The sequence below is a fragment of the Delphinapterus leucas genome, chromosome 5 (assembly GCF_059928025.1).
Source record: "Delphinapterus leucas isolate spDelLeu-1000000601 "Yukka" chromosome 5, BTC_Dleu_Yukka2, whole genome shotgun sequence".
NCBI classification, from domain to species: Eukaryota; Metazoa; Chordata; class Mammalia; order Artiodactyla; family Monodontidae; genus Delphinapterus; species Delphinapterus leucas.
The window spans coordinates 99,989,383-100,003,081 of NC_143133.1; the positions used below are offsets into that span (position 1 = coordinate 99,989,383).

Below are 13,699 nucleotides of genomic sequence, written 5' to 3' on the forward strand. Positions count from 1 at the left end.
ACATCAGCACTCACAAATAGATTCAGTTGCAAAGTATCTGAAAAAAAAATCTTGTATAGGAAGAGAATAAATGCAGAAAGGAAGGGGCAAAAAGTTGACCCCCTCGGGGCTGGTTTGGGGCTGTTTGGTTTCTGGAGGGACTGAGGCAGCCAGCTGTAAAGGTATGTACAAGACCAGAGCCGGCAGGGGAGTCACTGTAAAGGCAAAGGAAGAAACAAGGGGTTCAGGCGGCCGCGGGGCACTCTCCCTGCTCCCCTCACACTGTTGTGACTGCACCTGCTGCATGTGACCGGCGGGCACTGAAGGCAGCCGCAGCCACAGCGTGGTGACGAGGCAGCTGCAGCCCTGCCAGCTCCCGCCCAGCTCTCTTTGAGAAAAGGGGAGCAGGAACTGGACTAGCGGGGGAGAAACTCCCTGCAGAGCTGCTTCCTACACGGATCCGAGGAGGAGCCTCTCCCGGAACGGGCATTGGACTGTTCTGACGTGGCGATTCCCTCGGGAGCCCCGGGAGTTTGAAGACCGAAGGGAGAAGCCCGCAGAGAGCATCAAAGGCTGAGGGGTGCTATAAAAGGAACAGGGGAGTTCTTTGAAAAGAATCTGTTATGCACCGAAATGCTTTCTGGAGAAGGTGCCATTATCTGCCTCCCCTTTTGCTCAGATAAAAGGAGCCAGCAAGGACAGTACTGAAATATCCCTCAGGGGCCTTTTGGTCATTGTTCCTCTTTCCCCTGCTCACGGCTATTTGCTGACCTTTCCAGAGAATCTCAGTCCCCCCAGTTCCAGCTGAGAAGACAGTTATTAATAAAAAAAAAAAAAAAAAGAAAGAAAAGTCTGCTGTTGGAATGGGAGGTGCCGCTTGCTTGCTGTGGCTCTTTTTACTGTGACATTTTGGAATGTCTGCAGAAAAAAAAAATAATTAAAAAAACCTCAAAAACTCCCGGGATTAGGCAAGAAAAAAGGAACTTTTTTGCCAAAAAGAAGTAAATGAGAGGTGGTAACTTATCCCTGATTCAGGACCTGGATGATCAAAATCTTCAAGTTCTAGGAAACAGCACTTCAACAAATAAACAAACATGAGAAGGAGTAGCTGTGGGATCCCGATATCACAGAGAGACAGGTTTTAAAGGGAGCCAGAAACGGGTTCAGAATTTGGGGGCTGTATGATGCCTGAAGACAGAAGTACTGGCGGGCGCCCCTCAGGTGCCTTGGCGTCTACTCCTTTCATTCCTAAAACTACATACAGAAGAATTAAACGGTGTTTTAGTTTTCGGAAAGGTAGGTACATAATATGTTCATGTCCTTTTAAAATATCTTTCTGATGCTTTAAGGTCAGTTTACGCTCAGATAAAGTGGGAGTTTGGAAGCCAAGAGCTTAAAACTGTACAAGAATGGTTTATGTGTGGTTTTGCTTGTCTATACTTATTTCTCGAGGTTCCTATTGATCTGTTTATTACTGCCTGTGAATGGGCCAGGTGGGCGGGGCTTAAAGAACGGTGGTCCTAAGGGGATCACCTTGACTGCTGGAGAACAAACAAGCTGGCCGGACCATGCCGAAGGGAGGGGCCGAGACTACCTTGGGCTGTTCCCAGACTCAAATCAAGCAGCCATGCTGTTCCCGCCTTGAACTGAGTCCCTCTCAAGTCCCCGTTCAGCGCTCCCATCACATCGGTTTGGTTCTGGCTGCCTGCGCTTGCCTCTCCTCCCCTACTGAGAAAATTGTAATAATCGGATTATCTGTAGTGACCCCTTTTCAGGAGGCTTTGAACCATATTGATTAACACTAATAAGAAATAGGAGTCACCTTGGCTTTCCAAATATATCATAAGGTGGCACTGGGAGAGGGCAAAGATGTGAAGGATCAGGAACAAGGGGTGGGAAAATATAAGCTTAGGATCAATAAAAGAAACTAAGTATTTCAGGGCTTCCCTGGTGGCGCAGTGGTTGAGAGTCCGCCTGCCGATGCAGAGGACACGGGTTCGTGTCCCGGTCTGGGAAGATCCCACCTGCCGCGGAGCGGCTGTGCCTGTGAGCCATGGTCGCTGAGCCTGCGCGTCCGGAGCCTGTGCTCCGCAACGGGAGAGGCCACAACAGTGAGAGGCCCGCGTACCGCAAAAAAAAAAAAAAGAAACTAAGTATTTCAGAATTGATTTGTGTAGGGGGAGTTAAAGGGTACAACATAGGTAAAATGAAGTATTTCTATAAAATGTTTCTGTATCAACATACTTTAAAATGGCCTTTTGTTTTAAAATGGGAATAATTAAATCAAATGATTATTTAAATTGGAACTAGGTAATTATAATTTTAAAGTCATGTACTGTAAACTAATAATTTAATCAGGAGCTGCCTTGAGTCCCATCTAAGGTTGTTCTTTCTCCCTTTTTTCTTTAATTTGCCACCTATTAATCAACATTCTCTATCTAGTAATCAACAAAAAATAGAAGAGAAGAAAAACCGTATATTTAAAGCAAGATATAGTGGGAACTTTTTAAAACTAAACCTTGCTCCTTCTGAGTCTTTTCCTTTGAGCAGTTAATATCTGGCTATGATCATTATTATATATTATAAGCAAGGAATTATCATATATTATAAGCAAGGAATTCAGGTGTTACTTTATATTCCTCTCTCATCCACAAAGATAATTAAATGAGAGATATGTGTCTCATGTTTTATAGATCTTTAGAGATTTCATGGTTACTGTAAGATTGCATCATTCATAGAGAAATTGGCAATGAGAGAAACTGAAAAAGGCTAGGGATTAATTGCTTAAAGGACATCCCCTCTTCTGGTTCTCCCACCACTCAGCAACTAAATTGGGTTTATCCAAACATGTAGAGAAGGTCTACTTTTCTAGGTTATTTCTGCTCATTTGTAACATGAAATGTTCTGGGGACAATTAATTTATCTTTGAAATGCAGAGCAAAGTGTTTTTTACGTTTTCCACCTTCTCTCCTCCCATACTGGAATATAGCATGTCTTTGAAAACCCTGGCTAACACTGCTGTTCGTTATGTCCTCTTCCCTCTCTCCTTAAATATCAATGAGGGAAGGCAGTGCTGAAAAAAAAAAAAAAAAGAAGAAGAAAATTCCCATGGGCTGGCAAATGGCAACCAGAGAGTGGGGAACAGCTTCCATCTATCATCTCCTGTGGGCTATTTTTAAACTATTGTCTTTGCCTCTGCAAAGTCTTAGTAATCTGAAGAATGTTCAGCATTTGAGTCAAGGATTAACAGGTTTTTATTTTACAAAGTTGCATTCTGGTTACTGTCAGAACCGTAAAGGAGAGGAGGTGCAGGGGGCATTCAGCTGTGTTAAGTTCCTTCTCCCTGCTCAACCACAGTTAGGCAGTGAGGCTCTGGGAAGGAAGGCGCCAGGCTGAGGCTGGGCTGCGAGGCTGTTTCTGTGCCACACTAGCCGTTGTTTTCAGCGGCGGTGTGAAGCCCAGGGTGTCAGATCTTTATTCAAGGTCCTGCACTGAAAAGAATGAACTTTTCTTTCAACCCCGGGTTCCCAAACCATGCTACCTTAAGAAGAGAGTGTCGTTTTGTGCTTTGTTTAATCCCCTGGGTGCTCCAGGAGTTCCAGAAGTGGACAGGGGTTTCTGAGTTCCTCTCCCAAGCCTGTTGGAGAGCATCCACTGAAGTCCTTTCAATGAAAGCAAAAGGGAGGGTGCAGGAAGCATGGAAAAGCACCAAGAAGTGCAAAATGGTAATGTGTCTGCTTTTCCTGATCCACATTTAAAACATTTACTGTTATGGGTCGGCTGACAGAAGAGGCAGCTCAGCACTTCAGAATGGCCCTCAGAATGAAGAGGGGAGCTCAGTTAAAGTTTCCAGAGGCCTGGTGGGATTGCAGCTTGCATGCTGTGCCTGTTGGAACTCACTGCTCTGAGTTCCTTTCTCTTACAGACCTCTTCTGTCCTTTACTGTCCTCTGTTTCTTTGTTTAGCTACTAATAAAGGTCTCTGGACATGTTTTCTCAGTGGTTTTAAAAATCTAGGCACTGTGAACCATCTATCAGGCAGGACCCTGGGGAGAGTGGTGCTTTGGATTTATGTTCTGGTGAGATAAAGATTACAATGTGTTCTTTACCCTTTGAAACTATATATTTTTTACCTCCATAAGACTGATATGTAATATACAGAGCCTAATCAATCTTTTGATTACTTGGAACACTTTGGGTCCTGATGTCAGTGTTAATTTCTAGTCAGAATGGTCTGGCTGGTTTAAGATTGTTGTGATCACAGAACATACTAAAGTAAAATTTTAAACCCTAACTTTATCTTGTCGTTTTCCTGAGTCGTGCTCTTCTTGGAGATAAAGAATCATTAATTCCCCAGTGCTTTTTTTTTTCCCCCTAGACAGTAACTTAGTGGTCATGCCCCATTGCTTCTTCCTTCTTTATATACTTTCAGCTCCATTTCTATTTCCATCACCTTAGTTGTCTGTGCCTTTATGGCTTTATGCACACAAGGTACTTTGACTTTAGAAGTGGCTCTTCAACACAGCATCCATCCTCACCTCTTTTCACCAACATTGTTCACAAATTCCTGCAGCACAGTTCATTTGTAAAGTGTCGTCCAGTTGGTATTCCTGAAACAGTACTAACAAGCAATGTTCCATGGCTTAGAAATTTTTCATGAGTCCCTATTGCTCCCAAGAGGATGTCCCGTTTCATGCAACTGTCAAGGGCTTCTAAGTAATTCCAACTATTTCCAATTCCCCAGACTACCCCCTCTTCCTCCCTGAACCCATCTCCTGTAACACCTCTTTGCTCTGTTCAGTGCCCCCTCTGCAGTGATGCTCTCTCTCCTCTGCAGTCTGTCCACACTCTACACTGTCTTCAAGTCATTGTTGGCTCTCATTTCTTCATCAAGGCTTCTCTGTTCACCTGTTATACTCTTTACTCTATAGCCTCTATATTTCTTATATGCTGTCACCTGGTCACCTTATCTTCATAGCTATTTTCAAGTGCTTTTATGCACATTTGTGATAAGAAATATATATTTGTATTTGTTTATTTCTTCTCAAAGTTAAGAATGGCAATAGGTCTATTCAATCCAGGATTCAAGATCTATTGCAGGCTGGTGAAGTATAGTATTATTACCTATCTTTTTCTGCTAGTTCAGAGACAGTAGTGAATTAAAATAGAATATCTTTACAGAGGTGGTGGATAACACCAGCATTTTCTTTAAAGTAATTTAAAGTATTCTGATCTGTCCTCAGAACCTATTTTTCCCTGTATATGCAGATGGTATGTTTATAAGTGAAAATGTTAATACATTAAGTGATGGTTAACCTTAAAGCATAAAAAAGTTAATGTTGTATATGTTGTAGTCACATTTATCAAAATTGATTTGTCCAACAGAATGCTACTATCCAAATCCATATAATTTTAAATGGTGCTATAAATGAGTAGCTCATTAATTCACATGTCAAAGTTTTACAGAGTATCTACCAAGTGATTTTGGGGGTGAGAAGGCAAACAAAACAAGTTTCTTGGAATCTATGAGTTCACAGATTCCTTGAAGATAAAGAAACATATAAAATAAGTAATTACTTAATCTGTAATAAGCACTACAACAAATTATATACGAAGTCTGAGGAGTTTATGAATAAAGGACTCACCATGGACTCATCTGGAAAGGCAGTGATTCATCTGAACTACATGAAATCAGATTTAGTCTTTGGAAGTTTATGGAAAGACATTTTCTCTTACATGATCCTAAAAGAGTAGTCAGCATCCCTATGGGAAAAAAATGTCTGAATTGAATTAACATAACATAGTGGAAAAGGAAGACTTTTAGAGTCATATAGACCTGTGTTTATACCCCAGATCTACCACTTTCTAGATATGTGACTTCAAGTCACCTAGCATCTCTGAGTCTATTTGTAGAAGGGAGATGTCCTTGCGGAATATTTGTGAGTGTCAAATAAGAAAATACATGTAAATTGCATGGCTTGGTACCTGGATGTAAATGGTGAGTATAATTACTCTGCTGGTCTAAGACCAATGCTATTGGGTCACTATTACCACATTATTACACTTGCTTATTTTTTTCAAGCCTTTATTTTTCTCCAGTCTGACTACAAGGAGAGTCAAGATTTTACCATATATTCATTGATTATTATAGATTCTGAGTTTCTTGAATTAAGTTTTCTATACATAGAAGATTTGTTGGCTGCTTAGAAAGTGCTAGTAACAGACTGAAGTAAGCTTTGGCTGTCTTTGTTTCTTAGTTCTGTACTAAATTGGATGTCTTTTATTTTTATTTGTCCATTTACCATGGGCAAATGTTCATTTTTAATTGAATATTATTACAATCCTGGTGACACCGTGACTTATTCTGTTAGCAGGGTTGTAATAAGCAGAAGGATAAGTAAAAGCAAATTCTTTATATGACTTAGCATATAATCTATGGCACAGAAGGGACAGGGAACTCTGAAAAATAACTGATAATAGAAAATTTAAGTAGTAACCGAGAAGTTATCTAACTTCTGCCTTTTTCATCAACAAATCAAAGACTTTTTGTTTTCACGTTTTTATAGGAATCAGTGCCACAACCTGAGAAGTCTTGATAAGTTTCATTTTACCTTGGAGTTAGCCATTTATTTCCTCTAATTGAGGAGATGAAGTATTTTATTTTAATGCATGCATTAATTCTACAAATGTTTATGGAACACTCAATCCTTACCCACTTTGGTGTTAAGTTCCAGGGAGCAAGAGAGTTTACCTATGTGTCTTAATTCATTCAGGCTGCTATAACAAAATGCCACAGACTGGGTAGCTTCTAATTTATTAGAAGGAATTTATTTCTCATGGTTCTGTAGGTTGAAAGACTGAGATCAGGCCAGCATGGTTGGGATCTGGTGAGAGACCTCTTCTGGGTTGCAGACTGTCTACTTCTTGTTGTATTCCCAAGGGGCTGAAAGGGAAGGAGTGAGAGAGCTCTCTGGGGTCCCTTTTATGAAGATACTAATCCCACTCATGAGGGCCCTGCCCTCATGACCTAATCACCTCTCAAAGTCCCTACCTCCTAAAACCATTAACATAGGCATTAGATTTTCAACATAGGAGTTTGGAAGGGACACAAACATTCAGACCGTGACACTATGGTAGACAGAGTATGAGCCTTGGAGTCTTTCATGTTCCCAGTTCAGTCCTTATGTCTGCAGTACTTTTGGAAATTTACCTAAACCTCCTTTAAGTTTATAGTATAAATATACAGTATAAATTGTTATCCAATATCACTTATAACAATAATAATAAATGTAAAATAATCGTTTTATTATAATAATTGTGAAAGTACAATCTTCTTTTGACTGGTGAGGGACTAGTCCAGTATGGGTAGGCATCTAAATAAACAATTACAAAGCAATATGTTAAGAAAGCAAAGAAGAAAATAGCAAATTTTGTGTCTGGGATGGGGGTGAGGGAATGTTAGTAAGGACTTAACACAGGAGATGATGCGAGTTGAATCTTGCAGGGTAAGTTTTCCTAGGCTGGCTCATGACAGCAGGACCTACCTTCTAGAAGGAGACGTGAAGATGTAATAAGTCATAATACGTATAGGAAACAACAAATAGTTCAGTATAGTTATTGAGTATGTTGTTTGTGAGGAAGCAGCAGTAATGAGCATGGATATGGCACAGTGCCTGGCACAGAAAGGGTGCTACCTAAACATTTGTACTTTGAATAGTGGATGAAGAGGCAGAGATCAGATTGTGGAGAATTTGTATTTCATGAAAAAGAGTTTGGTTGGCCAGGGGGCACCATGGGAAGAAATGAAGCGAAAGAGAGGCATAATCTGATTTAAATATTATGAAGATCACTGTGGCAGCACTTGCCTGGTTTGGGAACCCAGCTCTATAAAAGTCATTTAAGAAATATTGAGGATCGAGATTGAAAAGAGTATTCTTGAAGGAAAGAATTACGTAAGGTGTGAGAAGTGTCAGGAAGAAGAGTGAGATTGATAGATTTAAAGGGAGTGATCCATAAAGTAATGCAAAAAATAAATTTGGCTGTCAGTGATTTGGCAACTAGGTAGTTATTGGTAATTATAGAAAAAGCTCTTTTAGTGGAATGACGGTGTCAGAGGCCACATTGTAACAGGTTGACAAGAAGATAGAAAGTGATGAAATGGAGCCAGAGTTATACTTAGTTGGGGATCAAGGAGCAGAGTGAATAAAGGGACAAGGCACAGAGAGTACAAAGATGTTTAGTTTGTATTTATTTATCTTTTAGGATGGGTAGAATTTTAGTATATTTTTTAGATCACACTGAATGACATCACAGGCTGCCTCTAGCTATTGAGTATATAAATCACACATAAAGGAGAAACCTCACAAATCCTGAAGATATTTAGATTTTCTTTATATTTTTTTCTCTCTCCTGTCTCTCCCTCCAGTTGAAACAGCCTCCCACAGATATAATAAAATTACCTGTGCGATTTACTTTCTCAGCCTAGTGAAAAATCACGTCCTGAGTGATGCTTCATGACACCATCAATGTACTTCCAGGGGAAATATGCAGAAATTCCAAGGATGGTTTTGTTAGGGAATGTGAAACCTCTCTGAGAATTTAAATGGACATAGCTGGAACTGTTTACAAGACTCACACCACAGGGAATATTCTTGTTAATAATCTACTAATCAATGTGTCATTTTCTCCATGCTGCTAGCTGGGGATAGATCATGACCTTGTGCTTTTTTGTTAATTTTAAAATTGGAAGTTTCACTGCTCCCTCAAAGAAAATTCTAACTAAAGCAGCTTTTAAAAAAGAATTCCCCCCTACCTTTCTGTACAAAAAAACATTCTCACACAGGAAGTTAACTCACCATCTACCTTTGTAAGTCAGAGATGTTTGGGACATTCTATTTCCAATGCTACAGAATGGGAAGTATACATCTAATCATTACCTAATTCTTTGCAAGACCAGATAAACAGCAGAAAATTACTATTTCTCCCACAGGAATTTCTAAGTATGTGTACATACTGTCTACATTTTTAAAACTCTTTTACATATTCTGTTGCTAAATAGGCATAGCTCTTTATATTAAGGAAATCATTTTTTTGCGCAAGATGCTGAGTTTTTTCCTTCTCCTTTTTTTTTCCCGACTTCCCTCCAAATTTGCCATTTTCTCAACAGAAATCACCACTTCTAGTGTGATGACAGGAATTGAGGCCAGAAAACTAGTAAGAGACGTGTTTCTTCCTCTGTAACTCAATTTTCAGCCATTATACCCACTAGGCAGTATTGTGTAATACACAAACAGAGGCTCTGAAATTCAACAGTCTTGATCAAATCCTGGCAACATCTTTTACCAGCCCTGTGACATTCAGCAAGTTACTTAATCGCTCTATACTTCCATCTCGTCCTCAGCAAAATGGTGGTACCCACCTCATAGAATGCTGAGAGTTTTAGATGAGAGAAATGCAGGTAAACTTCTAGTACCCATGCCTGGCGTACATAAATACATCCTAACTATTACCATTTTTTAGAGCACAAAAAAGATATGCTATTTTCTTCACTTTTTGAATGTATTAATATTTTAAATTACTAGGAAATGAGGACACATAATAATTGGGATTAAATAAAGTGGAAGAGGACAGGTATTCAGGAACAAGCAAAGATTTTTAAGCCTGACTAAATCTGGATATGGACTTCCATTCTGCCACTTGGTGCTGTGTAACTAACCTTAGGTGATTTATTTAATATCTCTGAGCCCAATTTCCTAAGGTATAAAATAGCTACCTTGTATATTTATTATGGAAACAAGAGAATATATGTCAAGGACTTAGTGCATATTAGGTACCTAATACATGAAAGGATGTTAGGGCTTTTGGCTTTTAGTTCCTTACTATACCTGTTAAGAAAATTCTTATCATATAGGCAAGCCTTTATGTAACAAGGGGAGAAAAAAAAAAAACGGAGTGCCCATCTAAAGCAAGAATTACTGTGTCCTTTATCACATCCTTGAGTTTTGGGGAAAAAAGAAATCCTGAGAGTTTTAAGAAAAGAATGTTTGTTTTTCATTACTGCATAAAACCAAATCTTGGAAGTTTGGTTCTCATTTGTAGCGCTCATAGAGGTTGAACTGGAACATCTTTAGTAGATTTTCTGCTGGATTTAGGGAGAAACCTTACGTAATGTATCAGTCCAAAAGAATAAGTGAAAAATCAGATATGTAAGATTTATTCCCAAATGTTAACATTATGTTTTTTGGTTTTTGGTTTTTTTTGCGGTACACGGGCCTCTCACTGTTGTGGCCTCTCCCGTTGCTGAGCACAGGCTCCAGACGGGCAGGCTCAGTGGCCATGGCTCACGGGCCCAGCCGCTCCACGGCATGCGGGATCTTCTCGGACCGGGGCACGAACCCGTGTCCCCTGCATCAGCAGGCGGACTCTCAACCACTGCGCCACCAGGGGAGCCCAACATTATGTTTTAATATAATTTATAAGTGCCTCTGAAAGGCTATCTCCTCAATTTTGGCAGGATAGAACCAAACATCCCAGGCAAATAAGCATCAAAGAACTTCAGGGGAAAAGATATGGTATTCTTCATTCATAACCAATTTTCAAGCTTTGTTATTAAAATACTAGAAGAGCTTCAAAATCATTATCACCACTTCATACAGAAATGAGCATTGTTGCAAATAACTGAAAACCCAGTGAATGGTGACTTATACAGGGGCTTATTTTTCTCACATTGAAAAAAAATCTCCAAGGAGTTGCTGCTGGTATTGGGTCAGCGGTTCAGTGATTTCAGCCCCGTTGTCTCTGTGAATCTTTCAGCCTTTACCTCGTGGCTGTTGCCTAATGGTCAAAAGATGACTGCTGGTCACAGGTAGCATGTCCAAGTTCAAGATGGAAAAAGTCATGATTGGCAATTCCAGCTATATCTTTCTCTTTCATCAAGATAAACAAGTCTTCCTAGAGACTCCAGAAGACTCTTGGGAAGTAGGAGAAGTATTTAATTTTCCAGCCACGAAAATAAAAATAACAAGATTAAATAGGGGTGTGAATATCTGTTGAGTTGGGGGAAAATGTTTAACACACCGTTATAGAGAAACTGCTTGTTCCAAAGTCTACAAACTAAGCTAATTTCTAATTCTGTTTAATATGCATTTGACTATTAATAACAGGTAATTCAATCTTTTTTCCTAGAAGGATTATATGGATACCATTAGTGCCAGATTTGATACCAGGTGTACAATAGTTTGGTTTGTTGTTGTGTTATTGTTTCTACTTAGGCTAAGAATATTCTCTTTGGTAGCAAGTGTTTATTGCTTGGAATGTGATGGTTTTGCATTACTGAATCCATACATAAATTATTTTACATATAGGGAGGTAAAGCATATGTTCTTACTGTTAAATTCTGAACCTGATGTTTTTGAAATATTCCCCAAACATTCTGGAGTCTTACATAGTTTCAACATGGGACACTCATTTTTCTTCCCCTTTTATGAAAATCATAAGATCATTAAAGCCACCCCATCTGGAAACATTGGAATCACATTTCCTTTGGCTCTTTTTCTCCCTCTTTTCTCATTGGTTGATCATTTTTCCAAACTACCAACTGATAATAATATATTTTAGAGGCATTGTTTCTTTTTTTTTTTTTTTTTTTTTTTTTGCGGAGTACGCGGGCGTCTCACTGTTGTGGCCTCTCCCGTTGCGGAGCACAGGCTCCGGACGCGCAGGCTCAGCGACCATGGCTCACGGGCCCAGCTGCTCTGCGGCATGTGGGATCTTCCCGGACCGGGGCACGAACCCGTGCCCCCTGCATCGGCAGACGGACTCTCAACCACTGCGCCACCAGGGAAGCCCCGCGAGGCACTGTTTCTTAATCAGTGGGGTACCAAATGCATGCACCAAGAAATGCATCATTTGTAGGTAATTAAAAATCATTGATAAAACTGATCAAAATTGTTTTGATTTTTATTACCCCCATGTGCTGACAATTCTAGGCAATGTGTAATCATATATGCCTCCCTGTTAGGACAAACCACCATGACCCTGTCTCCTTACTTTTAGTATGCACTGCTTCGTATTTCCAAGACTTCTCTTTCCAATAAATTAATAGTTTAATATTTTAAAGAGCCAACACTGTCTGAAATATTTTATATCGATGAAAATTCTGCATTTCTTTTCATGGTTTTATTCCTTTGATTATAATCATGGCATCATCTCTTGATTGAAAAAAAAGGGTGAACAGAGACATGAATAATATTTAAACTAAATGAAAATTGGGCATAAATTTACACTTGTAACAGAAGTAGAATTTGACTATTATCTACAGAATATTTCTGTTTTTAAGTTTTTGGATATGTTTTTTCCCAAAAGGAAAAAATAAAAGAAAACCTAAAACTGAAATTATGTTTATTGCAATATTTCTTATTTCAAAGTGGATATCTCAAACTCCGTATTTCCATTTCAGTTTTGGGCTAAATATGGAATACAGGGGGAAAGGACAGCACAAGGTAAACCCTTTTCATTTGAAGAATTGTACATAATGAATTTAATTCTGTAATAATGTTAAGTACCAGACGTGAAATGCTTGCTAGCATTCCAATCTTTGTTTTTCCTTTACATTGAATTTTAAAAGAAAGCAAACAAAGTGAGAAAAGATGAATTTCTCAAATTCATTGTGATCCTTTATTTCTCCAGGCATTTTTGGACAGAAACTGGAAGATACTGTCCGTTATGAGAAGAGATACGGACACCGTCTGGCTCCAATGTTGGTGGAGCAGTGCGTGGACTTTATCCGACAAAGGGGGCTGAAGGAAGAGGGTCTCTTCCGACTGCCGGGCCAGGCTAACCTTGTCAAGGAGCTGCAGGATGCCTTTGACTGTGGAGAGAAGCCATCCTTTGACAGGTAGATTTCAAGTTTTCACTAACCATCCTTCACTGAGACACTCAAACTCAACCAAAAGGTTGCAGTAAACTGAGATGACATAATCTTAATTGATGTTGTAACAGTTTAGAAGATGGATTATATGGCCTCACAAAGATGGATTGTTTCTAAGTTACAGAGTCAAAAATTTGATACTTTAGATGTCTTTCTCTGCCATACTCCCCCCCCAACCTTAAAACATTATTATTTATTCTTTTCCTTTGGCCCTAAATTAAAACTGTATTAAACTTTTACATTGGAAAAGTAAATTTTCAGAATAGGAGTCTTCTCTTGTTTGATGTTTCTTTGAATTCTTTCAGCTAAGGGATATTAAAAGTGTTGATAAACAGAGATTGGGATATTGGCAATGTAATTAAAAGCATTATATTTTTAAATATATAGCTCCATCTTAATCTAAAATAGATTTGCAAAGAAACAAGGAGAAGTATATAGTATGGTGAAATTCAGGAAATAATGGAAGTTTCAGAGAAGAATGCATAAAGCATCCATAACTCCACTAACTGAGTTGAACACTGATAATATTTTGTAAATTACCTCCTCCTGTTCAATTTTTTTAATTCAGTGGAAAAATAGAGTCATTTATCCTAATATTATTAACTCAACATTTGTAGCAGGGTTTTTTTCATATCAAGAGTTGAAAAATGCCCTTTTATTCCAGCATATTCTAACTTAACATCTGATCATTGGCAACCTCTGTAAGCATAATTTTTAATAACTATTTCACTCTATAGGTATATTGTTCATAATTGCTTCAATAAATTTGGACATTTAAGTCGTGACTTTATTA

At 39.0% G+C, this 13,699-nt stretch overlaps 1 protein-coding gene across 4 annotated transcripts in view; it reads left to right on the top strand.

Moving 5' to 3' along the window:
- ARHGAP24 (Rho GTPase activating protein 24) overlaps positions 1-13,699 on the top strand; it is a 520,392-nt gene that overhangs the window by 440,297 nt on the left and 66,396 nt on the right. For 3 of the 4 annotated variants that reach the window (XM_089912228.1, XM_022561678.2, XM_089912229.1), the window contains one exon: positions 12,666-12,873. In XM_089912228.1, coding sequence (XP_089768354.1) covers positions 12,666-12,873 — 208 coding nt within the window. Of the gene's footprint in view, positions 1-205; positions 1,276-12,665; positions 12,874-13,699 lie in introns of those variants that run through there. The other variant, XM_022561682.3, reaches the window with a different exon arrangement.